Source organism: Barbus barbus (assembly GCF_936440315.1).
Source record: "Barbus barbus genome assembly, chromosome: 15".
NCBI classification, from domain to species: Eukaryota; Metazoa; Chordata; class Actinopteri; order Cypriniformes; family Cyprinidae; genus Barbus; species Barbus barbus.
The window spans coordinates 19,841,854-19,867,583 of record NC_136743.1 but is presented as its reverse complement, the minus strand read 5'-3'; the positions used below and the strand labels follow the sequence as shown (position 1 = coordinate 19,867,583).

The following is a 25,730-nucleotide window of genomic DNA, read 5'->3' as shown; positions in this document are numbered from 1 at the left end:
TGCCACATGACTATTAAACATTTCTTGTTTAGTATTGCAAGGCATTTTTTTAACAGCATGTCATTCTTCGAGAGGGTTGCGCTAATGAAGGGTTTTACCTGAGAATGTCCAGGATCTGCTCATGAGATTTGCCCTCCTCGTTCAGAGAGATGTTCAGACTGCTCTCTCTAGTGGTCTGCTGCTGGGTGGAGGCGGTTATCTTGTTGCTCAGGTTCTCCATCTGCTCATGGAGCATGGTGTTCTGCTTCTGCAGCTCCTCTGCTCTCTTTTGCCCTTTAGAAAGTTCCTCCTGGGGAGAAACATTGTAGAGGAAGTCAATCAAGTAATCGCTCAACAAAGGCTATGCTGCTAAAGAGATTTCCACCCAAAATTGAAAATCCTGTTAACACTTATTGAAGTCATTCCAACCCTGATACAAGATTTTACCTTCAGTCTCTTTTCTTGCTGTTCCCAGTCAACGCGGCCCTGACGCAGCTCAGATGCAGCTTTCTGAGCCTTCTCCTCAAGCTGCTTCATGGTCTGTACGGACTGCTGTCCCTGTTTCTTGGCAGCCTGTAGGGCTTCCACATCTGCAGCATGCAGCATGAGCTCTCGCTCATATTTATTCTGAGCCTCTGCAGCCAGCTTAGCCTGGAACCCGTTATAAGACACAGGTAAGCAAAATAAAATCAGTGGGTAGTTGTGTGAAAAAACAATTAGCTGACTTGACCCAGAAGTATCACGCCCACCTGTAGTTTGCTGTCCTGCGTGGCTCTCTGCTCCTGGGCCACCGCTTCCGCAGCTCTCTGGAGGGCATCCTGCAGCTCTGTCTGCATGTCTGTCATGCTCCTTTTCAGTTCCTTCACCTAAACAATTGGTTTCAATCTTCAGAACTTTCCTATTCAGAATAGCTACAAAAACATGAATGTTCCATCCGTGAGTTCCATACCCGTTCTTCAACACTTTCCACAGCTTTCATCTTCTCCTCCTGGAGTTCCAGCTTTTCCTTTTCTGCTTCCACCAGCCGAGCTTCCAGCTGCTGGCTCAACTCCCGCGCTGTCTTCAGCCGGCTGTCAGTGGAGGTGCGTGCCTGCTCAGCCAACTGCAAGTGAAACACAGGGCAATTTTTTTTTTTTGTACTGTGGCCACTTATGACTTTCATTAAAAACAACTGAACAAGTTGAAGCAGATTAATACCTGCTTCTCTTTGTTTACAGACTCCTCCAAGCTGAGCACCATGGATCTGTACTGCTCTAGGTTGGTGGTGGTGTTCTTCAAACGCTCCTTCAGGTCAGAGTTCTGTTCTTCGGCCTGCTGTAGATGTGCTCGGAGCTCATCCACCTCTTGTTGAGGAACACCTGGAGCTGAAACTGCACATAACATGACCTTGAGTTACACAGCACTGGAAAATATGACACTCACAATTTCATCTTCTATGTTTACCTCTGGGTAATGTCCTAACAGGCTGTTTAGGCGCTGTGCTCAGGTTCTCGTTGTTGTTCAGTTGCTGTCTCATGGAGGTGACCTGCTGTTCAGCCGTTCTAAGCAGCTCTTTGGTCTTCTGATGTAGTGCTGTCTGTGTCTCCAACTGCTTCTTAGCCTCCAGCAGCTGAACCTAGTTGATAGAAATGAGAGAAATTTGTCTTTCAGGTGTAGACAATTCCACCAACTAGTTGACAATTGTAAATCATCCCTACTAAAAAGGAAGTGAATTTTACAATCATACATCTTGGTTGCGTTCCAGTGCGTATCTCTGTTCCACTTCCTGTTCCAGCTTCTTCTTAAACTGAATTATCTCTTTCTCCAAACGTTGGATCTGGTTGTTGTAGCGCTGCTTGGTCTCAGTCTCAGAGCGCTCCATAATAAGCTGTAACATAATGAGGAAGTTAATAGGAAAATGCCCAAAGAGAAGAGTGCTTTGACCAAGTTGGTTGGGATATGTAGGCAAACTGTACCTGAATGGATTTGAGGTTGGTAAGCAGGAGGTTCTGTCCCCGCTGTGCAGTCAGGGTGGACTCTTTCTCCTGGGTCAGTCTGTTCTCCACCTGCTTCAAAATGTCTCTTTCCTTACGGATATTCTCAACGCGCATCTGGAGAGAGGGTAAAACAATATCAGTGAAACTGAATACCAGCTGAATAATTTGCTGATAGTCCATTCGGTTTATTATAATTTCTTCTTACCTCAGCCATTGCTAGTTTCTCATTGGCCTCCCTTAGATCTTGAGTCATTGTGTAAATGATTTGCTCATGTCTCTGATGAGTGGCAGTCATCTTTTGATTCTTCTCACGGAGGGCTTCAATCTCTCGTCGAAAGGCGTTCACATTTTCCTGAAGCATCTCATACCTGCCATAGACAATTTTAGATTTTATTTATTTAATTATTTTTAAATGTGTGTTGGAATTTGGATTAAAATAAATATTCAAATTCAATTCAATTTTTATTTTGAAATTCACCACTAAGAAAACGCCATGTTTTATATTATGGTTCTCGAGGTTAGTTTATAAAGTCTGCAAAGTTTTTTGCACCAAAAAAGGTCCAGTATCTGTAAAAATGATAATTCCTATGATAAATGATAAATCCTCAGTGTCACTCTTTGGAAAAAACAGTCAACTTCAATGGGCGTTAACTCTTGCAGAAGTGGAAGTAAACACCCACTGCCCACTGTTTTCATACTTAAGATGGCAGCAAATGCTGTGACAGAGCCATATATGTTTGAGCTCCAAGGGGCCAAACAAGAGTTGTTTAGAACACACCTCCTTGATTAGATACAATGACGACGCATGTTAAGGGGCGGGCTGAGGAAAATCATGACATCAAGTTGCAGGTTTTTTTTTTATGGTCGTGTAACCTCTTATATACATGAAAATCAAGACCATTTTGATTCTCGATTTCATGACCTCTTTAGTATGATGGAAAACCAATGTGCATATGTTGTGTTTGAAATGTTGGCAAAGAAAGAAAGAAAACGAAGATGACTCATGCAACAAACTGCACACGCATAGCGGTGGCTTTAGCTTGCTTAGCTCAGGATAAACTGAGGTTAAAACATTCAAATCAAACTTAAATTTAGATTGAAATGTGAGATATTTCAGGCAAATTGTGCTCACCGTTTGAAGGCGAATTCCAGCTGAGAGGAAAGTTTAGCCTTTTGTGAGAGCAGATCAGACACTTGACCACGAAGCCTCTCAATCTGTTCATTCAGAAGCTTGTCGTTTTCTGCCTTCTCCTTTTTATATGTTGTAAAGGCATCATTAAGCTGTGAGAAGAAAACAGTCAGTTTAATGCTTAATACTGAATGTTCAAATAAGAATTGTGCTTCAGAGTCACCCAAAAGTTTTTATAATTTACTCATATTTGTCATTCCAAACCTGTAACACGTCCACAGAACACAAAAAGAGCAGTCTAGCACAGTTTGTGCTCCTCTTTTCTATTCATCAAAAGCATACAGATTTGTAATAAAATGACGGTAGCACTTTATTTTACAGTCCTGTTACTCATGTACAGTGGGGGAAAAATTATTTGATCCCCTGCTGATTTTGTACATTTGCAAACTGACAAAGAAATGATCAGTCTATAAATTTAATGGTAGGTTTATATGAACAGTGAGAGACAGAATAACAACAAAAGAATCCAGAAAAACACATTTCAAAAAAGTTATAAATTGATTTGCATTTTAATGAGTGAAATAAGCATTTGACCCCTTTGCAAAACATGACTTAGTACTTCTTGTAGTTGGCCACCAGGTTTACACACATCTCAGGAGGGATTTTGTCCCACTCCTCTTTGCAGATCCTCTCCAAGTCATTAAGGTTTCGAGGCTGACGTTTGGTAACTCGAACCTTCAGCTTCCTCCACAGATTTTCTATGGGATTAAGGTCTGGAGACTGGCTAGGCCACTCAAGGACCTTAATGTGCTTCTTCTTGAGACACTCCTTTGTTGCCTTGGCCGTGTGTTTTGGGTCCTTGTCATGCTGGAATACCCATCCACGACCCATTTTCAGTTGTCCTGTTCCATTACCAGAAAAACATACCCAAAGCATAATGTTTCCACCTCCATGTTTAACGGTGGGGATGGTGTTCTTGGGGTCATAGGCAGCATTCCTCCTCCTCCAAACACGACGAGTTGAGTTGATGCCAGGATTTCAGTCCTTCACTGCGTAGTGTGTTACCAATTGTTTTCTTGGTGACTATGGTCCCAGCTGCCTTGAGATCATTGACAAGATCCTCCTGTGTAGTTCCGGGCTGGACTGTCAATCTCCCTCGGTCTGGGTCTCCATGCAAGATCTCACCTCGTGGAGTTTCAATGATCATGAGACCCAGACCGAGGGAGATTGACAGTTATTTTGTGTTTCTTCCATTTTGCGAATCGTACCAACTGTTGTCACCTTCTCACCAAGCTGCTTGGCGATGGTCTTGTAACCCATTCCAGCCTTGTGTGTCCAGCAATTGGTCTACAATCTTGTCCCTGACATCCTTGGACAGCTCTTTGGTCTTGGCCATGGTGGAGAGTTTGTAATCTGATTGACTGATTGCTTCTTTGGACAGGTTATCTTTTATACAGGTAACAAACTGAGATTAGGAGCACTCCCTTTAAGAGAGTGCTCCTAATCTTAGCTCCTAACCTGTATAAAAGACACCTGGGAGCCAGAAATCTTGCTGATTGAGAGGGGATCAAATAATTATTTGACTCATTAAAATGCAAATCAATTTATAACTTTTTTTAAATGCGTTTTTCTGGACTTTTTTGTTGTTATAAGGTCTCTCACAGTTCAAATAAACCTACCATTAAAATTATAGACAGATAATTTCTTTGTCAGTAGGCAAACATACAAAATCAGCTGGGGATCAATTGTTTTTCCCCACTATACATACTATGCACTTATTATAGTATTTACAATAACTGGTTACTAACCCTGAACCTACCCCCAAGTATGCTGTAAGTACATGTAACTGCATGTACTGTAAAATAAAGAACAACCAAAATGAAATCATGGCATGTGTTTAACCTGTTTAAGTGCTGCTTTAGCCTGAGTTGCCTGGACAGATTCTGCAGCTGCAGACCTCAGAGGTATAGATCTGGTGGCCATGAGTCCTGGCTTGCTGGGAGTGGTGGATTGAGACCCAGCCTCTGAACCTGAACACAACCACAGGCAAATTAGTAACTTAAGTTAATGTGGGTTAAAAGCCATAAAAAGAGACCATTTTGTCTAAAGCGTAAATTTTCACCTTGTGGTGGAAGTTCGACTCCAGCTGTCTGCAACAGGATACGGTACATGTCTCGTTGTCGGGTGGCAGAGTCAGCCAGCTGCTTCTGGTGGTTTAGCTGTTCCTTGATCTGCTCCAGCTCCTTCTGAACCTTCTCTAGACCCTGCTCCAACTCTGTTTGCCTGAGAGAGCATATGATTTTTTGTTTTTACTGATTTTGTGCTTTACTGACGTATGTGCTGGAAGACCTTCTCTAAAATGAGAACTAATGTAAGGTAGATGATCAGTACCTGGCAGTCTTAGCCTGGTTCTGGTCCCTCTCTCTCTGCTCTTCCAGATCTCTGATTTGGGCCAGCAGGTTCTGGTTATGCTGCTGAAGCTCTTGGACGTTGCGGAAAGCCACCTGCCGTGAGCCCTGGACCTCAGAGCTGCTGCTCACAGCTGAGCTCACATCCTCACGCACCACCTGATGACCACGTGCTTCCTCCACCTCCACCAGCAGAACACGTACCTGAATCATTAAAAAAAAGTCATAATTGTCATAAGAATTACAGTGCTGTCTCTGGCTAAGACTAGGTGTTAATAGGGGTGTGCGATATTGAAACAGAAAATATTGAGACTAAAATGTAACTCACAATCTTAACTTACTGATTTTATACACAATTCTATTCATGCTGATATTTGGGAAAACAGCACACTTGCTTGTGTGATACTGCCCCCATATATTGAATTTTTGCATTCTAATAGGCTACATCACACAGAGAAAGTGTGTACTCTTAAGGCACAACAACAATTCCAATATTATTGTACATCCATATTGCAAACCCCTAAGCGTTACATCGCAATGTTTATTGTAACAGACAGTCAATGTGTGGCTTACCTGTTCAGACATGTCTGTTAGCTGTCTCTCTGATCTCTGTTTATCTCTCTCTAGCCATAAAGCTCTCTTATTGGCTTCATCGGTCTCCCTCTGCAGCCGATGGACCTCCTGATATGCAAGAGAAAAGACACAGATTAAAGTCATACCAAATCACCATCATGTTTTTTCTCCTTTGCCATCTACTTCAAATATGTGCAAACCTTCATAGCTTGCTCCAGCTTGGCACAAAGGCTGGTCATGGACTTTTGCATGTTTTCATATTCTTGCCTCTGGCGTTTCAGGATGGGAGCTTTGGTCTCCACCTCCAAAACTATCTCATCCAGAACCTTGTGTACACGCTTGCTCTCCAGCTTCTCCAGGTGCAGCTGGTCTTGCGCCTCCACAAAGGCATTATACAGCTGAAAGCAAAAGTAGGAACATTACTTACAATGATACACAAAAAATGTATTAGTTTGTGATAAACATCTTTTATACCTCCATTAGCTTCATGCCCGGCTTAACAATCTTTGCCACTACAGCTGCAGTTGGGGAGAGGTTTGTCAGCTCCTCTTCTGTGAGAGCTGGAACACCTGTTGAAGTACAAAAATAAAAACTGAAGTCTTGCACAATGAGATATCATGAAATGTAATTACCCTGAAAAGATTCTTCAGCCTAAAACAAAGACAGGGATTTCTGTGCTCATTACCTCTCCTCTTAAAGTCTGCAAACCGTGTGTCGGCGTTCTCCAGCTCTTTCTCAAGAAGCCTGACCTTCTCATGTAGATCAGACTGTGCTCTCTCCCACACACTCTGCAGCTCTGACAGCTTCTTCTCTGTACCTTTATTGGCTGTTGATTAGAGACAGAATATCTGCTTAACACCACATAACATCAAAACATAATTTTGCACATGCATTTTACTACACACAGTATTATAGATATATCTCACAATGCATTGTGCTCAACCTTCCTTTTCCATTGTAATGGCTGAAAAAGAAATATCTGCTACAATTTTAGCATCTTAACTATGTTTTAATATGAGAAAAGAGATTAAATTGAAATTTGTGCAAAATTAGATAACCTTGTACAATAACAAATAGATAGATAGATCGATAGATAGGGAGTCCCTAGGAATTGAACCCATGACCTTGATTGCTAGCGCCATTCTCCAACGTCTTAAGCTACAGGAAAGAACTAAAATAAATGAACAAAATAACAAAAATATATAGATTAACATTAAAATTTTCAAACCTTCCATTGCCTCCTTCAACAGTTTGTTGAGCTCTTCTACAGCTCTGTTCAATTCAGCGTTCTTTGCTTCAGAGTCTGCTGCTGCATTCTGTGAACACACAATAGGATTCAGATTTTAATCATACCATACATTAACATTGGACCCTGCACAAGAAATATCAACATTAACTGACCTTGTACAAATTACAGAGTTTGAGGTTAGCATTCAGCTCATTGCGATACTTTTCCTCCATGGAGGCCCGCTGGTCTTTAGCCTAAAAGCAGAATACAAACAACGCAATCTTAATTTAAATTAGCTTTCATGTGAAATGGAAAACTAAATAAGAACAGGAAGGTAATAGTGAACCTCTTTTAGCTTGTTCATCATATCCTCAGTACTCTTCTGCATGTTGTCATTGTTTTTCTTGAGCGTGTTCACTTGATCCTGGAGTCTGGTCACCTGATTATGAGATACAGTGCATAAGACTGTTACAGATAAGTGATCTAATAAGAATATAGCTCAACTGATAAATAAGCGTTGCAAAAATTCCTCACACCTCTTCCTTCTTGCTCTCTAAAAAGCACTTGAGCTCCAGGATCTCTTTGCCCTTATCTCTGGATAGTGTGTACAGCTCATCTGTCTTACTCTTCAGCTCTGAATTCAGCCATGTGTTCTGGTTCTGAAGGAGCTCCTTTTCTTGTTCCATTCGCTTCTCACGATACTGATGAGAAAGAAACACAGTAAACCTTTTAAACAATCAAATAAATGTATGGACTGGACTCAATGATCAGATGTATTATTTCATTGTAGAGACAGAATGACAGGTAAATGGGAGTCTCAATTCACCTGAATGGAAATCTCAGATGACTGAAGTTCATCTAATTTAAGCTGGAGCTCCATCTTGATTGTGTTGGTCTCCACAAGTTTGTCATTGAGACGTTTAAGATCCTCTGTATAATGAAGATAAGATACATTTTAGCAAATATGGATGTCAAAAGCATTGGTACTTCAGAAAAAGCTGCAGATATCATTCAATTCAATCTGTTTACTTCATTATACCTAATATTAATTAATTTACAAATACCTAATGGCTACATTCCACTGTTTTAATTTTAATTACTAATATTTAAACCAAGTTTGGGGTCAGTAAGATTATTTTATATTATATTCAAATAAATGCTGTTCTTCTGAACTTTCTATTCATCAGAAAATCCTGGGAAAAATGTATCAGGATTTCCAAAATAAATAAAGCTATCTATATCTGTATGTATGCATGTATATGTATATCTCTATATGTGTGTGTATATATATACAGGTCCTTCTCAAACAATTAGCATATTGTGATAAAGTTCATTATTTTCTGTAATGTACTGATAAACATTAGACTTTCATATATTTTAGATTCATTACAACACAACTGAAGTAGTTCAAGCCTTTTATTGTTTTAATATTGATGATTTTGGCATACAGCTCATGAAAACCCAAAATTCCTCTCAAAAAATTAGCATATCATGAAAAGGTTCTCTAAACGAGCTATTAACCTAATCATCTGAATCAACTAATTAACTCTAAACACCTGCAAAAGATTCCTGAGGCTTTTAAAAACTCCCAGCCTGGTTCATTACTCAAAACCGCAATCATGGGTAAGACTGCCGACCTGACTGCTGTCCAGAAGGCCATCATTGACACCCTCAAGCAAGAGGGTAAGACACAGAAAGAAATTTCTGAACGAATAGGCTGTTCCCAGAGTGCTGTATCAAGGCACCTCAGTGGGAAGTCTGTGGGAAGGAAAAAGTGTGGCAGAAAACGCAGCACAACGAGAAGAGGTGACCGGACCCTGAGGAAGATTGTGGAGAAGGACCGATTCCAGACCTTGGGGGACCTGCGGAAGCAGTGGACTGAGTCTGGACTAGAAACATCCAGAGCCACCGTGTACAGGCGTGTGCAGGAAATGGGCTACAGGTGCCGCATTCCCCAGGTCAAGCCACTTTTGAACCAGAAACAGTGGCAGAAGCGCCTGACCTGGGCTACAGAGAAGCAGCACTGGACTGTTGCTCAGTGGTCCAAAGTACTTTTTTCGGATGAAAGCAAATTTTGCATGTCATTCGGAAATCAAGGTGCCAGAGTCTGGAGGAAGACTGGGGAGAGGGAAATGCCAAAATGCCTGAAGTCCAGTGTCAAGTACCCACAGTCAGTGATGCTGGTGTTGGTCCACTGTGTTTTATCAAGGGCAGGGTCAATGCAGCTAGCTATCAGGAGATTTTGGAGCACTTCATGCTTCCATCTGCTGAAAAGCTTTATGGAGATGAAGATTTCATTTTTCAGCACGACCTGGCACCTGCTCACAGTGCCAAAACCACTGGTAAATGGTTTACTGACCATGGTATTACTGTGCTCAATTGGCCTGCCAACTCTCCTGACCTGAACCCCATAGAGAATCTGTGGGATATTGTGAAGAGAAAGTTGAGAGACGCAAGACCCAACACTCTGGATGAGCTTAAGGCCGCTATCGAAGCATCCTGGGCCTCCATAACACCTCAGCAGTGCCACAGGCTGATTGCCTCCATGCCACGCCGCATTGAAGCAGTCATTTCTGCAAAAGGATTCCCGACCAAGTATTGAGTGCATAACTGAACATAATTATTTGAAGGTTGACTTTTTTTTGTATTAAAAACTTTTCTTTTATTGGTTGGATGAAATATGCTAATTTTTTTTTGAGGAATTTTGGGTTTTCATGAGCTGTATGCCAAAATCATCAATATTAAAACAATAAAAGGCTTGAACTACTTCAGTTGTGTTGTAATGAATCTAAAATATATGAAAGGCTAATGTTTATCAGTACATTACAGAAAATAATGAACTTTATCACAATATGCTAATTTTTTGAGAAGGACCTGTGTATATATACAAGTGGTGTCAAAATTAGCGCGTTAACGCATGCAATAAATTTTTTCAGATTAACGCGTTAAATATATGTAACGCAATAAACGCAGGGGCGGGGCTAGGGTTGGCCATAATATTTTGGTGCTCAAAACGTTGTTTAAGTAATGCAAACAATCCGATTTGGTTAATGCCATTAAACTCCAAAGTCAATGACAAGCTTGATCACTCATGCAAATAACAGTGCCATAAATATAACTCATACCGCTGAGGTTTTCCACTTCTTGAGATCTCTTCTCAAGCATCCGCGAGAGCTCTCTGTTTTCTGCCTCGATTTCATATTTGGCTCTTTGTGGCTTACTCTGAAATGCAAAAACATTGGGATATTTTCATCATCTTTAACTGCTTGAGTATTTAGGTCCATGTGTAGCATGACAGGTGAGAGATGAGTAGCTACCTCTTGTGTTGCCCCCTGTTCTTCCTCTATATCTTTTATCTTCTTAAGTTCGTCAGCTTTAAGAAAGAACAAGCACACTTATGTTATACAGCAATGCCACATCAATACAATCCCCATATTAAAAACAGAATAACTTACAGAACTTACCGAGACGGCTGTTCTCCTCTTTAATACTGTGATACTCTTTACTTTGGGACAAGAACTGCTCCTGACTCTCAGCTAGCTTCTTCTCAAGATTAAAGTACTGTTGCTCTGTTCATTAAAAAAATACAAATATAAAAAAAGTAGCATTTTACTGGGACAATTCATACTGACAGTTCATTTGAAAAATAATGACAATGAATTTATGATTAAGACTGATTTGGAGTGAAATAGTAACTAAGAATTAATTAATGTTGATTTCCAGGTTAACATGGATGGCTTTATATGCTCTTTTATCCTTTATATCTCTGTATCTAGAGATCTGATCAATTGCATACATACAATTCAAAGTTAAAAAACGACAAAACAGACAATCATGAGCCAAACTTTTCTTTGGTTTGACACTACCTCTCAGAATGATCTTATATCAAGAGTTTTGTAGTAGACACAAACTGGTAACGTTAGCTCATCTGTGCGGAACAAACAAGCTTTTACAAAATAATTACCCACACAACATATTCTTCAAAGTCTTGAATCAGTATAAATGCATTTATGATGCCTAAACATGCTGTCTAGTGAGGCTGAACACAAGTGTATTAGACACACAGCTGTTGAATGACTCTCTGGCCCGCCTGCTCCCGTTACTCACCGCAGTCTGCTTTATATCGCTCGTGCTGGGACTTCAGAGAGTCTATTTCCGTCTGCTGCTCTGACAGAACTTTCTCGAGCTTGTTCTGAATTGCTTTCGGTAGTTTATTCATCTCTGTTCTCTCCAGCGTTTGCTGAAGAAGCGCCGCCATCTCTCCGGCACACTGCAACAGTTAGCATTAGCAGCTAGCTGCCCTTACGTCATATTTGAGCGATGTAAACTCAAGCCGCAAAGCAGCATCCAATCAGGTCTCTTGAACTGAGTAGCGTATATTAGATGCGACGATATACGCCCACTGAAAACTCGTCAGCTGTCTGAAGAAGTGTGCATGAGCTGAAGGTAGGTTTGAACATTGCAAACTTTTCGATTTCATTCATAGTTAGACGTGCAACTGCTTTTATTCTTCATCAAGTTGTATAAACAATGATAGCAAAAAAAATCTAATAATATTATTATCATTCTATTCATTACAATGTCTGATTCCTAAATTTACTTTTAGCATTTAAAACAATTACTTTTAGTTGTAATTGTTTTATTTCGTCAAAATAACATATTGTCAATTTATTGTTATCGGCCATAATATGAAAATGATTTCACACAGTGTACGTCATGATCAAAAGGCTGACTAAATGCACTTCATTTTTCACTATTATTTACAGGCATTGAGAAGACTGACACTGATTTAAATGCTCATTTGAAATTCACGTGTAATAATAATAATAATTATATTAATCAAATTAATCCCCTTAACATCTCCAATACCTGTCCAAATGTCAATGTTTTCTCAGTGCAGTATAAAAGTAGTTTAACATTATTTTGCATCAGTTTTGAAAGTGTAACATATTGTTGGTAGCTATTTTACAGTTGCAAGCAAGGTAATATGGAATATTACCATATTACTATATTCATAATAATTATGAATTTGTTCATTTGTATGTTTAGAGGCAGAATGGGTAGGAGTTATTTTGTAGATGAAGCTGTGGAGGAATATCTTGGTGGGCTTCAGGTAGCTCCTGGATCATGTGTGACTGGACTCCTGGCTGGTCAAGTAAGGAAACTAAACTCATTTATATTTAATAATGTCAGCACACACAACTCTCTGGCTTTGAAATGTCTAGTTGTACAATAAAGGGTTTTGACTTTCCCTGTTCTAGGTGTCCCGCATGTTACCAGGAGGTCTTTGTATTCTTGGCCTGTTTTTAGTGACCCCACCCGAACTCTCCAAAGATGCCCAAAATGCACTAAAAAGGGTATGGCCTTTGATGTATTGTTTATTCATTTTCTTAATTACTTTTATTTAATAAAAATGATTTAATTTATTATATTTTTTTCAATAATTGAATTGTTTAATTAAATACATTATAGTAATAATATAGAAATTGACTGGATCACATTTTAGCTTGTATTATTAAAGGTGATTTAGTAGGCCATCGTCACTTAATCACTTATTTTTGTGCTGGATAAATGCATAACTAAAGGAAGATTGTGGGAACTGTCAGAGGAGGATGTGACTGATCGAGTCACCCTGCATATCTGCTCCAAAACAAAGAAGTATCCTGCGCACTACCTCCAGCTATTAACCTACATATTAAACTCTGTGATCTAAAAGCATTGCTTTATATGAATAACCACATACGTTTGTATGATCCTTGACTTCAAGTGTACAGACTTGTGTGCAAAACATTTGCTGTAAAAGATCCAAAGGTAAGAGACACTTTTTTTTTTTTTTTTTGTCTTAAAGCTTGGAGTAGTTTGGCAAATAGTGTATTTAGTTGTGTTTTATTAACTGTTGAATTTCTAGAGTTCGGCCAAGCCAGCAGACTGGAAGTATCAGACAGGCATCTCATCATCCTGGCCCATGCTGACCTGCTCTGTTGAGGTGAATCTGCAGATCCCTGTGACAGGATCTTCATCTGATAACACAGACAAGTGCATGAAGGTGAGATGGGTACATATGAAAACAATATAGTGTTTTCCCTGTGAAGGATTTTGTTTAGAATGAATATTTGAAAAAAGGAAATAAGCAGAGTAAGTTGACAGGTTTTGAATTTAATCTTCTTTGCCCCCCTTGTCCAGGATGGTCTTAGGAGGTGGGCTAAACAGATCGAGGCTGCTTACTGTCTCATAAATGGCAGACAGACATTAGATGACTCTGAACTCATATCAGGACAGGTAAAAGCTCTGTCATTCCTCTGTCATGTTGATTCTACATTTGAGCTGAGGCACATGTTTGTTCTTTTCAGAAAAAGAACCCAAAAACAGCCAATCGTCAGACACTGCCTGCACGGATCTTTGTCGCAGATGTGAGTGTCTTATCTTATAATAGTGTCTTCATATCAGTGGGGTGTGTTGTCAAATGTTTAATAGGTTTATCAATGTCACCGGAACAGTCAGAGCTGGATGAGCGGAGCAGTGCTCTGGTTCAGGTGTGCAGTGGCTCCATAAGGGTTCGAGGGGTGGTTCACTGCAGTGCCTACATCCACAACAACAAACCAAAAGCCAGACATGCAGCACAGGTCATTAATGCCTACTCGTACTGCTTTATGCTTAGGGATGTGCAATGTATCACTACCATATTGTTATGAGACAATATTCTATCAAATAAATCAGTGTTGGGTATTTAATTGTTTTTGGTCATTTCCCCTCTTTTACATTTAGTTTACCATTGTCATCATATAACGCTAACTTAAAACATTTTAAACACTAATAATGAAGTAAATATTATATATTTTTTTTTTATATACTATACTATACAATATGATGTTGTAATGCCTGAATTCATTTGTAGAATTTAAAACCAGTTTTTATTGTTTTACTATTCACTTATTTAGACGAAAGGATTTTAAAATCATAGCCATTTATTGGTTACCAGCCGTAGCATGAAAGTTATTTCACACAATGTTTTTCACGATTAGAAAGCTGACTTTTTTTCCTGTTTGCCTGTTATTTACTGTCTTTGAGAAGATTAATACTGATTTAAATTCTCCCTTGTACTGGTAGGCCATTAAGAGAGACATCATAAACACTGTTTGCTCCAGAGTGGAGATGTTTCTGGAAAATCTTTTAATAAACGAAGGGAGTCACAAAGGTACAGTAGTAAAGTAGTAGTGAAAGGGATAGTTCACCCAAAAATGACAATTCTGTCATTAGTTACTTACTCTCATGTCGTTCCAAATGTGTTTGACATTCTTCTTTCTGGGTTGCATAAAATATATTTTGAAGAATATTAGGAACCAAAAAGTTTTAGTTCCCATTGACATCCATTGCAATGGGTACCAACATGTCTTGTTTTATGTTCCACAGAAGACAGAAAGTCATTCAAGTTTGGAATGACATGAGTGCGAGTATGATAACAGAATCTTCGATTTTTGGGTGCACTAGCCCACAACAAACCTTTGCAAACATCAGACTTACCACTAGATAGCAGTAGGTTGCCGCAATTGTCTTCATTGAGTGACCGCTTTTGTGCGTAGCACAAAAATAAATGTGTTCGTAATTCATCAATGTATTCATAGTTCCAATTCATAATTCCCATATTGTTTCTCTAGGTTTGTGCAGTGGGCAGCAGGCCCTTCCTCGGCGTGTGTTTGCACCAATGCCCACCTCCGGCCTGACTGTGTGTGACTACATGTTCCCAGACGAGAGTACAGCTGATGTGCGTCTAAAAGAGATGCTGGACTGCGACACACCAGAAGAGGACATAGATACTAGTTTGGAGAGCAATCAATGTAGGTTTCCATATTTCAGTAGGAGACTAGGGTTAATTAAGTCTCTCACTTTATTTGAGTGTCTCATGTTATAACATGGCTTATTTGAATAATGAAACGTCAGTTCTTATGGCATTGCACTAATGTATTGATTTACAAGTGTCACTTCTAGGCTTTTCGAAGTGGGCCTCAGATGTGTGACTAGGCCATTGTGCAATGTAGATGACTGAACTCAAGTATTGTAGGAGCTTTATGGTAAAAGAATGTGTATAGGTGTGTGACTATAGAATACCAAAGGATAAACCTAGTCAAGATGGGTGCATACAGCCCTCTTGTGACACACGCCTCATTTCTCCTCCAAAATAATAGCCAGCTACACCTTGTTCAAACCAGTTGAAGTTTGCCCACAAATGGTTTCCATGTATGGTTAGAAGGAAAAATGTGAAAGAGGTAATATGACTAGCCGCAGGCTATAGAATATCTGATCCCTTCTAATAACAAGCCCTTCGGGAGCTTTGGATTATCGTCTCGGACAACACAACCTCCACCTTGGAAAGAGGAGATAATTTAAAACCTTTTTTTTTTTTTCTCTTGGTGCCATTTCTTTATTTCAGTGGTACAAGCCTACCATACCTAGTAATTAAATTTTTTACATGTTTGTGCATGTTTTTTATCTTTAGTATTTTCCGCTGTTTCTGGATCGGAAATGACCAACAGCCATGATGATGATTCCAATAAGCATGTCATCTCGGAAATCCAAGCTGAAAATCCCAAAATTCAAAAAGCCCCTCAATATTATGCTGGTAAGTTATTCCGAATTATTCATTTTAAAATAGATGAATGTGTGCAATGAATTTATTCATAAAATAAATGATTCTCTTTCCATCATGACATTATCATAAATGGGGCTCAACGATATACAGTCAAACCAAAAATTATTCAGACACCAGATATAATTTATATTTTTTTACTAGTGGGTGCAGGACGCCATAGTTAATTTATATTAGTGAGGATAGCAAAATAAAGTAAACTGTGACGTATTATACCCAAAAATTCTTCACACGGTGTACTACCAGTAAAATGTATAAAAAATTTGGGACTAAAAATGATTCAGACACTTTGACATTTTGACCATGTTTTGCTTAAGTGTTTTTTCTTTAATTACTAATGCGACCCTTTTTACACCACAGACTGAACAAAATTAAGCATTGCTTGGTAATTGGTTGACCTAAATTGGTATTATCTAATTGTGTACTTAAATTTGCTGACAGCTGTTCAACCTAATTCATTACATACCTTTCTATCGAAGTTATCTGACATTATCAAGATGAATTTGTTCTGACAGTTTAATTCTGAGTTCTTGTCATATTTTATTACTTTTTTCTAAAGTGAATAAACTGTGATATTGTGAGATGTTGAAGGTGTCTGAATTAAATTTTTGTTTGACTTTAGTTAACAATAACAATAGGTTGAATAATGATACAGTGTGAGTGACTCCATGTTGGGCTGATGTGACCATATTTTTCTGTGTGTGATTCCTCTAATTTCTAGAGACATTCTCACATTTCCATCGGTCCATTTCTACCTCCTGATGACTGATGACCTCTTTTTCTCTCTCTCTCTCTCTCTCAGACACACAGGTGTGGCCGTAGCAGCAGCCATTGCTCTTCTTGCCACAGCCACATCTCTACTGTATTTCAGTTAATGACAATGGAAATGGCAAACATGTTTGTATGCATAAGTGAGTGTGCATGTTTGTTTAATACACTGTATGATCCGAAATATGATTTCAAATATAATTTTTAAATTTGGAGTAATATAGGATTATATAAAATGCTAAATAAGGCAAAAGTATATGAAGACTCCCTTATAACCAATAGGTTTGGCAATTTGGGTAAAGTCAAATCTTAATGTTACTCTATGCAATTACAATCTAGAGAATTGTGTCCCCAACATTCACTGTCTGACCCCACTGATAGGTTCATTTTCTTCTGAAATTAAATGTTTGTTGAGAAACACTTCACAAACTGTCACAAAAGTTAAAGCTGAAATTAGTGGAATAGACAAACCTGTTGATTCGAAGAGGCCGTTCTGCTATATTTGGCCATCAAAATATATATTTTAAACCGATTAATTGAGTAATAATATACTGGTTACTTAATGTAAATTACAGTTATGTGTTTAGATTTTTTCCTTGGAATATTTGTTGGAAGATTGCTCACTAGGGACATGTTTGCACTCATACAGCCTCAATAACAGATCAAAAGAAAAACGTTCATTGTCGTCATCCTGCATGTGTTGTTGTAGAATGTTTGTGGTTTCCCTCAGTATATTCATTATCATGTAGTCATTATCAAACCAGTTTCTTCTGGCTTCTGTAACAGTGCAGCATTAAAGGCATAAAGAAACTGTTATATTAAGTTTAACTGAATGGAAAATGCCCTTGGCATGAAATATAATTGCTGGAAACTATTTTTGTGATGGAATGGTAATGATGCTCCTTCCTTCTAAATCAGGGGACTTAATTATTTTTCAGACCTATGATTTCTACATTGCTAAGCCATTAAAATTGTTCACATTTGAATGTGATTGGGCACTGAAACATTTAGAGGAACTTTAGGTTTGTTCTTAGTTAATGCCTCTTTCTTTTTTTTTCTAGTTTCACATCGAACCATAATTGTTGGACCCCCTTTTAAAGACCCCTGTTCTAAAGTACCAAAATCATCATGTTGCGTCATTAAAGTCATTTAGTTTTACCAATGTTACCCTGACCTAAAACCATATTCACCTGCACCTTCAAACGAGCGCTTACACTTGAATACTCATACACACAGTAATCCTGGAATTTGAGAGTGTTTTAGCAGTGATTTTAGTTGGGGAAGTGTCAGGACATGTTTTACCCGGAATGTCATTTGTAGCACGAAAGTAGTCATGAAGACATAAAGGAGTGTCCTTGGCCTTTCTTGTGTTTTATTGAAGGAAGTCACCCTGATGTCATGTAGTGCAGCATTACACCATATGAAATCACATTATTTCATATTTTTTATTCATTAAGCAGATAGCGGCTCGATACACAATGGATAACAAGTACAGTGTGACAGTTCGACTTTCATGTGGCAAGCCTAAGCATGCGTAAATAAGATTGCTACTCATTCTCTGCAAATCAGAGTTCCCATAATCGCAGAAAACCAGGAGATTGTATAAGATTTAAAAATTCTGTTTTCTAAAGCTGAAAAATGTCAGAGGAAACAATTCCATTTCTGTAATGAATGTACACTACTGTTTAAAGGTTTGAGGTCAGTATATTTTGAAAGACGTTTTGACCAAAAATACAGTCATATTGTTTGAATTACAAATGAAATATTTATAAATATATTTTAAAGTGTAATTTATTTCTGTGATGGCAAAGCTAATTTTTCAGCAGCCATTACTCCAGTGTCACATGATCATTCAGAAATCGTTGAAATATTGTGTTTTGGTGCTCACAAAACACTGCTTCTTAATGCCAGTATTGAAAACAGTTGTGTTGCCAAATATTTTTGTGCAAATCCTCCTTTTTTTTTTTTTTTTTTTTTTTAGGATTCTTTGAATAATGTTTTTCAAAAGATAGCATTTATTGGAAATAAAAATTTGGTCAAATTATAAATGGCTTTATTTTGATCAATTCAATGCATTCTTGATGAATGAAGATATCATCTTATTTTAAAAACTAAATAATGACCCCAAACCCGTGAACACAGTATAAACGGTTATCTCCTTAATAAAATATTTCACCAGCTTCTTTGCAAACCATAATAATGTTCGATTTGTGAGTGAATCTCTTTTTTCCCTTGTTTTTTGAATACAATTTTTGGGGCTTTTTTGCCTTTTAAATAGTCATTAGTTTTGAGGAGAGGCAGGGGAACAGGATTGGGAAAGGATATCAAGTAAGCACTTAGTCGATCAACTGCGATCTGATGAATCATTCTTGAATCACCCTTTTTTTACTTTCACTGCAAATCTGCTTCATAAATCGGTCAAAATGATCCATGAGTCTGTAAATCTAAATTTGAATAGTTTTTGAAGAATCCTTATCCAGGAATCACAAGCTAAAAGGCATGGAAAAGTCACGGAAACTCATTAGTCAAAACTTGTGGGAACCCTGGCAAGTGAAACGAGCATGACTGTGTGCCTTTGATAACACTATGAAGTATTTAACCGCTGTAAATCACGTGTTAGTAAATGCTTTGAGGTGTGCATGTTTGTTGGCCCAGTCAGAGCGTCATTACTCGATCTATCTCTGAAACAAGTCTGACAGGTTGACTAATATAATTCACTTCCACCCTTTGAATTTCCTCAATTATTCCACGTCGGTATTCTCTTCCTCAACGGGACAGGCTGCAAACTCTTTCTCTGGCAGCAGACTGTACTCATTTAGGAAGTTCTCCACATCTGTAGCGAAGAACTCCTCATTCAGATGCTTTGTAATGCACATAAAGTTGCCCAGCAGCTCTCCAGCCTTGTACACCAGCAGGGCGGGCAGAACGTCGTCTGAAAAGCGCTCACTTGCTCCTGTGGCAGAGGCTCGGATTCGGCAGAATTTGACAGAGGAATACTCTGCTGCCAGGCAAGTCAAGCAGTTGTTGAGAGCGTCACATCCTGTGATCCCGTCACCGTAGATGTGCACAACCACTAGGGTCAGATGGTGCTCTTTCTCGATGACATCCAAGAAGGCCTCCCCACTATCCAACTCAAACACCGCATCGAATTTAGGCCCAAAACTCAGGCGCTCGTGCATCTCCTGCATGCACTGCCTGCGATACTTACGCAGACACCTTTCGTCCTCCTCTTGGATCATTTCGTATTCCTGAACGCTCATCTACATGTGGTCAGACACAGCAATTTTAATAAACATGCAAAGCACTCCTACACTGCTGGTCAACATACTGGACAAATTTAAATGAATTGATTCTGATTATCTTAAAAACCTTTTATAGTGTTAAACACACAAATACGTTTTTGTATTTATTATTTTATTTATTTTTAATTAATGGATTAGACCAAATAGTGAAGGAAAAGCATTGCCATTCAAAAGTTTGGGTTAGTAAGATTTTTTTTAAAGAAAACAATTAAGGATGCATTAAATTGATCAAAAAAGATTTCTGTTTCATATAAATGCTGTTGTTTTGAACTTCCTGTTCATCAAATAATCCTTAAAAAATGTTTTGTGGTTTCCAAAAAACAAATCCCCAAATCAGCATGTTAGAATGATTTCTGAAGGATCGTCATGTGATACCCGGAGTAATGACTGCTGAAAATTCAGCTTTGCCATCACAGAACTATATTATTGATCAAATAAAAACAACCTTTGTGAGCATAAGAGATGTCTTTCAAAAGACATTTATTGAAAAATCTTAAAGTAATATTTAAAATACATTTATGTTTAGTTCAAATCTATTAACATATTTACTGACAGATAACTCGAGACTTACTGACATAAAAATGATAATTAATCTTTACTTGGCATATTGTGCTCAATGCACTTTTCTTAATATTAAGTCTAAAATGTGTTTTAATCTAACTTTTGATGAGGATCGTATCATCATTGAATAATATCAGACTATAAATGCAAAATATTTAAAGTTTACCTGAAGTATACTTGTACTTGAACTAAGTATTTGAAATACATTTAAGTATATTTTTTCACTAGGGCAGTCTTTAGAAATGGTAATATAGTTAACACAATTTTAAAGCACTGTGATTACCTCATGAAGATATACTTAAGATTTGTTGATCACTGCAATAATTTATTTCACAGTTTTGATGACTTTTCTATAATTTTAATATGTGGAAAATACTAATTATACAGAATGAGTAGCTATCAAAATGGGATGTATTTGGAATTAAAATTACTAATTTTATTGTGCTTGTTATATGTAAATGCCAGTTGGGAATTTTTTGTGTTACCTTGCGGTTGAATTTTTCCCGGGTGTCATCATTGCTGGATTTGGGGTTGGACATCTGTCTGAGGAGCTCTCTCTTTTTTGGAGGGACGCTTTCATGGTCCTCACTCTCAAGTTTGAACTTCCTCCAGTCATGGATCACACCTTTAGGCCCTGAGATGCAAACATGTTTTGTCATTTAAGATCTGAATTTGTCATTTCAATCAGTGGATAAATCTAGTTTCCAGATCTACTGTATAATGCGGCCTTTAATTATCAAAGCATAATTAGGGAAATCTCCAGTATTGCCTCATTACTGTAATATAAGGAATAGATGTTTGCAGGATGTGTTCTGCAATCAGTGTGATACTCTCTAGAATGTAGATCTTTCCTTGTTTGGATATCAGTAAATAAATCTTTTTTCACCTGTTTGTGTTGCTGGTAGTTCCTCAATCTCAGGTGAACCTGACATGATGAATCCTCTAAAGAGACCTGATGATAGAAATTACAGTTCCTAAGAGACTTTTTTTTTATTTTGTCTTTATTCATTTGTTTGTGCTTGTGGTTTCAGTTTAAATAATAGTAAGTTGTTGCCCCATCTGAGTATGCCCAGTTTGTGCAACTTCCTCTATGAAATGACCTGAGGTGGTTGACATTTCCTCACTCGGTTTTACAAACCCGATTCCAAAAAAGTTGGGACACTGAACAAATTGTGAATAAAAACAGAATGCAATGATGTGGAAGTTTCAAATTTCAATATTTTATTCAGAATACAACATAGATGACATATCAAATGTTTAAAAATGGAAAAATAAGTTTATTTTAAATTTCATGGCATCAACACATCTCAAAAAAGTTGGGACAAGGCCATGTTTACCACTGTGTGGCATCCCCCTCTTCTTTTTCTAACAGTCTGCAAACGTCTGGGGACTGAGGAGACAAGTTGCTCAAGTTTAGGAATAGGAATGTTGTCCCATTCTTGTCTAATACAGGCTTCTAGTTGCTCAACTGTCTTAGATCTTCTTTGTCGCATCTTCCTCTTTATGATGCGCCAAATGTTTTCTATGGGTGAAACATCTGGACTGCAGGCTGGCCATTTCAGTACCCGTTTCCTCCTCCTACGCAGCCATGATGTTGTAATTGATGCAGTATGTGGTCTGGCATTGTCATGTTGGAAAATGCAAGGTCTTCCCTGAAAGAGACAACGTCTGGATGGGAGCATATGTTGTTCTAGAACTTGGATATACCTTTCAGCATTGATGGTGCCTTTCCAGATGTGTAAGCTGCCCATGCCACATGCACTCATGCAACCCCATACCATCAGAGATGCAGGGTTCTGAACTGAGCGCTGATAACAACTTGGGTTGTCCTTGTCCTCTTTAGTCCGAATGACATGGCGTCCCAATTTTCCAAAAAGAACTTCAAATTTTGATTCGTCTTACCACAGAACAGTTTTCCACTTTGCCACAGTCCATTTTAAATAATTAAATAAGCCTTGGCCCAGAGAAAACGCCTGCGCTTCTGGATCATGTTGAGATATGGCTTCTTTTTTGAGCTATAGAGTTTTAGCCGGCAACGGCGAATGGCACGGTGGATTGTGTTCACCGACAATGTTTTCTGGAAGTATTCCTGAGCCCATGTTGTGATTTCCATTACAGTAGCAGTGCCGTCTAAGGGCCCGAAGATCACGGGCATCCAGTATGGTTTTCCGGCCTTGACCCTTACACACAGAGATTGTTCCAGATTCTCTGAATTTTTGGATGATATTATGCACTGTAGATGATGATAACTTCAAACGCTTTGCAATATTTCTGTGAGAAACTCCTTTCTGATATTGCTCCACTATTTTTCGCCGCAGCATTGGGGGAATTGGTGATCCTCTTGCCATCTTGACTTCTGAGAGACACTGCCACTCTGAGAGGCTCTTTTAATACCCAATCATGGTGCCAATTGACCTAATAAGTTGCAAATTGGTCCTCCAGCTGTTCCTTATATGTACATTTAACTTTTCTGGCCTCTTATTGCTACCTGTCCCAACTTTTTTGGAATGTGTAGCTCTCATGAAATCCAAAATGAGCCAATATTTGGCATGACATTTCAAAATGTCTCACTTTCAACATTTGATATGTAATCTATATTCTATTGTGAATAAAATATAAGTTTATGAGATTTGTAAATTATTGCATTCCTCTTTTATTCGTAATTTGTACAGTGTCCCAACTTTTTTGGAATCGGGTTTGTATATTTCCAGACGATATGAGATGAAGAAGCAGATGGGAAGTTATGATTGGATACGCAAGTGTGGTTAGTCTACATAATCAAAGTAGATTTTATTTCTGTTACATGAGCTCATGATACTGTCAGAGTATGTTACAATTATCCAGGTTGAGGTGGAATTAGCAGATTAGTTTCTTGTAGGTGTTGGATTAGAATTAGAATCCGATTACACTGGAGTGAGTAATGTTTTCTTGCGTGTAAAATTATTGTATTAATGCTACACGCACATGAAACCTGAATAATAAAATGTTGAGCATCTCTATCTAAACTAACCACCTACATTTATGTGGTTTTCTCAAAACACTATCAGTGTGCATGTGAGCATAGCAAAGAAATGTGCTGATAAGATATTACACTGGATTCTACGAACAAGACATACGTCAGAAGTAATATTTTTCAATCCAGCTCCTACAGATTGCTTTGTCATTCCTCTATTTTACCTCAGATTTCCACTCATCAAGCATGCATTTAGTTATTTTGTTGCAGTAAACACCAAAAATTTGCGGTAATTAAACCTTATTAGTTGAAATATATTGTTCACCAGGTTTTATTTATTTTAAGTAGAGTGTTGTAGCGCTTTCAAAAGCACCACATTTTTTGTATTGTTTGAGTATCCTGCATATACAGTAAATAATACTGAAAGAAATATCTCAGAGAAGCATGTTTAAGTGGTCATTAACGCTTTCAGTATTTCAATCTGTTGCATGTAGGTAGAATAGGCAGAAAATGTCATTCTTACCTGAGTGTTTGCTGTGAGTACCTGTCTCTGCTGTGTAATGTCTCCGATAGTAATACCATGGACATCATGGTTGCATCTCGGTAATAATATGGTGTGATGTAATAGGATTACAGTAGAGGAATTAAACCAGCCTGTCACAGAGAGAAACAAACGGACAAAACACAGCCTGTGTAAGAGATTCAACTTCTATTTTGTCACACACATGCTGCAATATATATTTACCTGTAAAATGGACAGTTTCCCTTTGCTTTAAATAAAGCTTATAAAGCTTGTACCTGAGCATATCTACACTGTAAAAAAAAAAAAAAAAAAGTTGAGCCAACTTAAAATTTTAAGGCAACCAGCTTCAGCTGATTTGAGTTTTCTCAACCTGTTGTTTTAAGTTTATACAACAAAAAGTTGAGAATCTCCTACAAAAATAAGTTGAGAGAACTCAAAAATCTGCTGAAGCTGGTTGCCATCATTTTAAATCGGCTCAATATATATATATATTTTTTTTACAGTGTGTGCAGACTGATGAAGGTCGATTTAACTTAAAATGTTAGTTTGGCTTAACAACTGGTCTAAAAAAAAGTTAGCAAAATTAAAAAATGCTTTTCAACTGGTTGCAAGTTAATTTATTATTTTTTACAGTGTAAATGGGGCCACTTTCATGACTCTCAACTGTATCCAACAGTTAGTATTCAGCAGTGTCATAATTTTGACATAACGGCCCAGTTTCACAGACAGGGCTTAGACTAAACCAGGATTAGGCCATAGTTCAATTAGGACATTTAAGTAATTTTTTTTTTTTAAATATGCTTAGAAAAAAAAAAAAACATTACTGGGGTGCATCTTGAGACAAAACAAAGGCACTGATATATTTTAAGATCAGTCAGTGCAAGTTTATTTCAGTTGAAACAGCTCAGACTTATATTTTAGTCCAGCACTAGGCTTAAGCCTTGTCTGTGAAACCGGGGAAATGTGTTTTAGAATTTATACCCTATAGTGAAAAGTAAATATACTAAAATGTATTTCTGTCACAAACGCGGCCTCTGTGGCCCTCCCTGAACACCACCGGAGGGCACCGTCACCGGAGTATTAACTTGAACTGCATTTCCCACAATGCCCTGTACCTGAGACTGATTGTGGCACAGGTGTTTCCCATCTGTTTCCCCATATAAGCTGCACTCACCTCATACCCTTCGCAAAGTCTTGTATTACCCCGGCTTACGCCACTGAACATGTAGGCCCGGTTTCACAGACAGGGCTTAGACTAAGCCAGAATTAAACCATAGTTCAATTAGGACATTTAAGTAATTTTTATAAACATGCCTTAGAAAAAAGCATTACTGGTGTTCATCTTAAGACAAAACAAAGGCACTGACATGTTTTAAGATCAGTCAGTACAAGTTCCTTTCAGTTGAAACAGCTCAGATTTACATTATAGTCTAGGACTAGGCTTAAGCCTTGTTTGTGAAACCAGGGCTTCGTCTATGTTTATTGATCTCCCGTTTTAGACCTTGGACTGTTTTCCTGACTCTGTGATTCTCTGCTACCTACCTTTGTGACCCGATCTCTGAACTGTTGATTATTTCCCCTGTCTGCCGTCTGCCTCGACTTAAGTCTGGTTATCGTTTATGGATTCTGATTTTTCTCTGACACCCCTGTCGCTGTTGTCTGATCCCTGCCTGTGTGACCCCGTCT

At 38.3% G+C, this 25,730-nt stretch overlaps 3 protein-coding genes across 6 annotated transcripts in view; 1 reads left to right on the top strand and 2 right to left on the bottom strand.

Annotated features, from left to right (window-relative positions):
• Positions 1-11,617, bottom strand: part of LOC306881359 (nucleoprotein TPR-like) — a 28,003-nt gene extending 16,386 nt beyond the window's left edge. The window contains exons 1-26 of one of the 2 annotated variants that reach the window (XM_079435423.1): positions 11,401-11,617; positions 10,758-10,862; positions 10,611-10,666; positions 10,419-10,515; positions 8,120-8,223; positions 7,830-7,994; positions 7,640-7,732; positions 7,467-7,547; positions 7,294-7,381; positions 6,751-6,891; positions 6,540-6,634; positions 6,266-6,463; positions 6,066-6,173; positions 5,476-5,696; positions 5,207-5,367; positions 4,987-5,114; positions 3,088-3,236; positions 2,161-2,323; positions 1,935-2,069; positions 1,706-1,846; positions 1,423-1,594; positions 1,177-1,349; positions 929-1,081; positions 729-845; positions 427-630; positions 99-289 (exon numbers count right to left, since the gene is read on the bottom strand). In XM_079435423.1, the coding sequence (XP_079291549.1) occupies positions 99-289; positions 427-630; positions 729-845; positions 929-1,081; positions 1,177-1,349; positions 1,423-1,594; positions 1,706-1,846; positions 1,935-2,069; positions 2,161-2,323; positions 3,088-3,236; positions 4,987-5,114; positions 5,207-5,367; positions 5,476-5,696; positions 6,066-6,173; positions 6,266-6,463; positions 6,540-6,634; positions 6,751-6,891; positions 7,294-7,381; positions 7,467-7,547; positions 7,640-7,732; positions 7,830-7,994; positions 8,120-8,223; positions 10,419-10,515; positions 10,611-10,666; positions 10,758-10,862; positions 11,401-11,551 (3,590 nt within the window). In that variant the 5' untranslated portion in view covers positions 11,552-11,617. The remainder of the gene's footprint in view (positions 1-98; positions 290-426; positions 631-728; positions 846-928; positions 1,082-1,176; positions 1,350-1,422; positions 1,595-1,705; positions 1,847-1,934; positions 2,070-2,160; positions 2,324-3,087; positions 3,237-4,986; positions 5,115-5,206; positions 5,368-5,475; positions 5,697-6,065; positions 6,174-6,265; positions 6,464-6,539; positions 6,635-6,750; positions 6,892-7,293; positions 7,382-7,466; positions 7,548-7,639; positions 7,733-7,829; positions 7,995-8,119; positions 8,224-10,418; positions 10,516-10,610; positions 10,667-10,757; positions 10,863-11,400) is intronic. The other variant, XM_079435422.1, reaches the window with a different exon arrangement.
• Positions 11,618-11,694: 77 nt separating this feature from the next.
• LOC306881571 (protein odr-4 homolog) lies at positions 11,695-16,828 on the top strand. Its single transcript, XM_079435756.1, has 13 exons — positions 11,695-11,739; positions 12,343-12,448; positions 12,555-12,650; positions 12,879-12,951; positions 13,068-13,104; positions 13,202-13,339; positions 13,477-13,572; positions 13,644-13,703; positions 13,791-13,916; positions 14,401-14,488; positions 14,949-15,128; positions 15,788-15,910; positions 16,740-16,828. The coding sequence occupies exons 2-13, from the start codon at positions 12,421-12,423 to the stop codon at positions 16,757-16,759; spliced, it is 1,065 nt and encodes a 354-aa protein (XP_079291882.1). The 5' UTR covers positions 11,695-11,739; positions 12,343-12,420; the 3' UTR covers positions 16,760-16,828.
• Positions 16,829-17,768: 940 nt separating this feature from the next.
• Positions 17,769-24,126, bottom strand: LOC306881957 (phosducin-like). Of its 3 annotated transcripts, none has more exons than XM_079436353.1 (4): positions 24,066-24,126; positions 21,455-21,520; positions 21,054-21,202; positions 17,769-19,965 (listed from the first exon to the last, which is right to left on the bottom strand). In XM_079436353.1, exons 2-4 carry the CDS (start codon positions 21,498-21,500, stop codon positions 19,447-19,449), a joined length of 714 nt encoding a protein of 237 aa, XP_079292479.1. In that variant the 5' UTR covers positions 21,501-21,520; positions 24,066-24,126; the 3' UTR covers positions 17,769-19,446. The 3 variants fall into 3 exon arrangements, with proteins under 3 accessions (XP_079292479.1, XP_079292478.1, XP_079292480.1); XM_079436352.1 differs by having other exon boundaries at positions 24,045-24,123; XM_079436354.1 differs by lacking the exon at positions 21,455-21,520 and having other exon boundaries at positions 24,045-24,104.
• Positions 24,127-25,730: the final 1,604 nt, after the last annotated feature.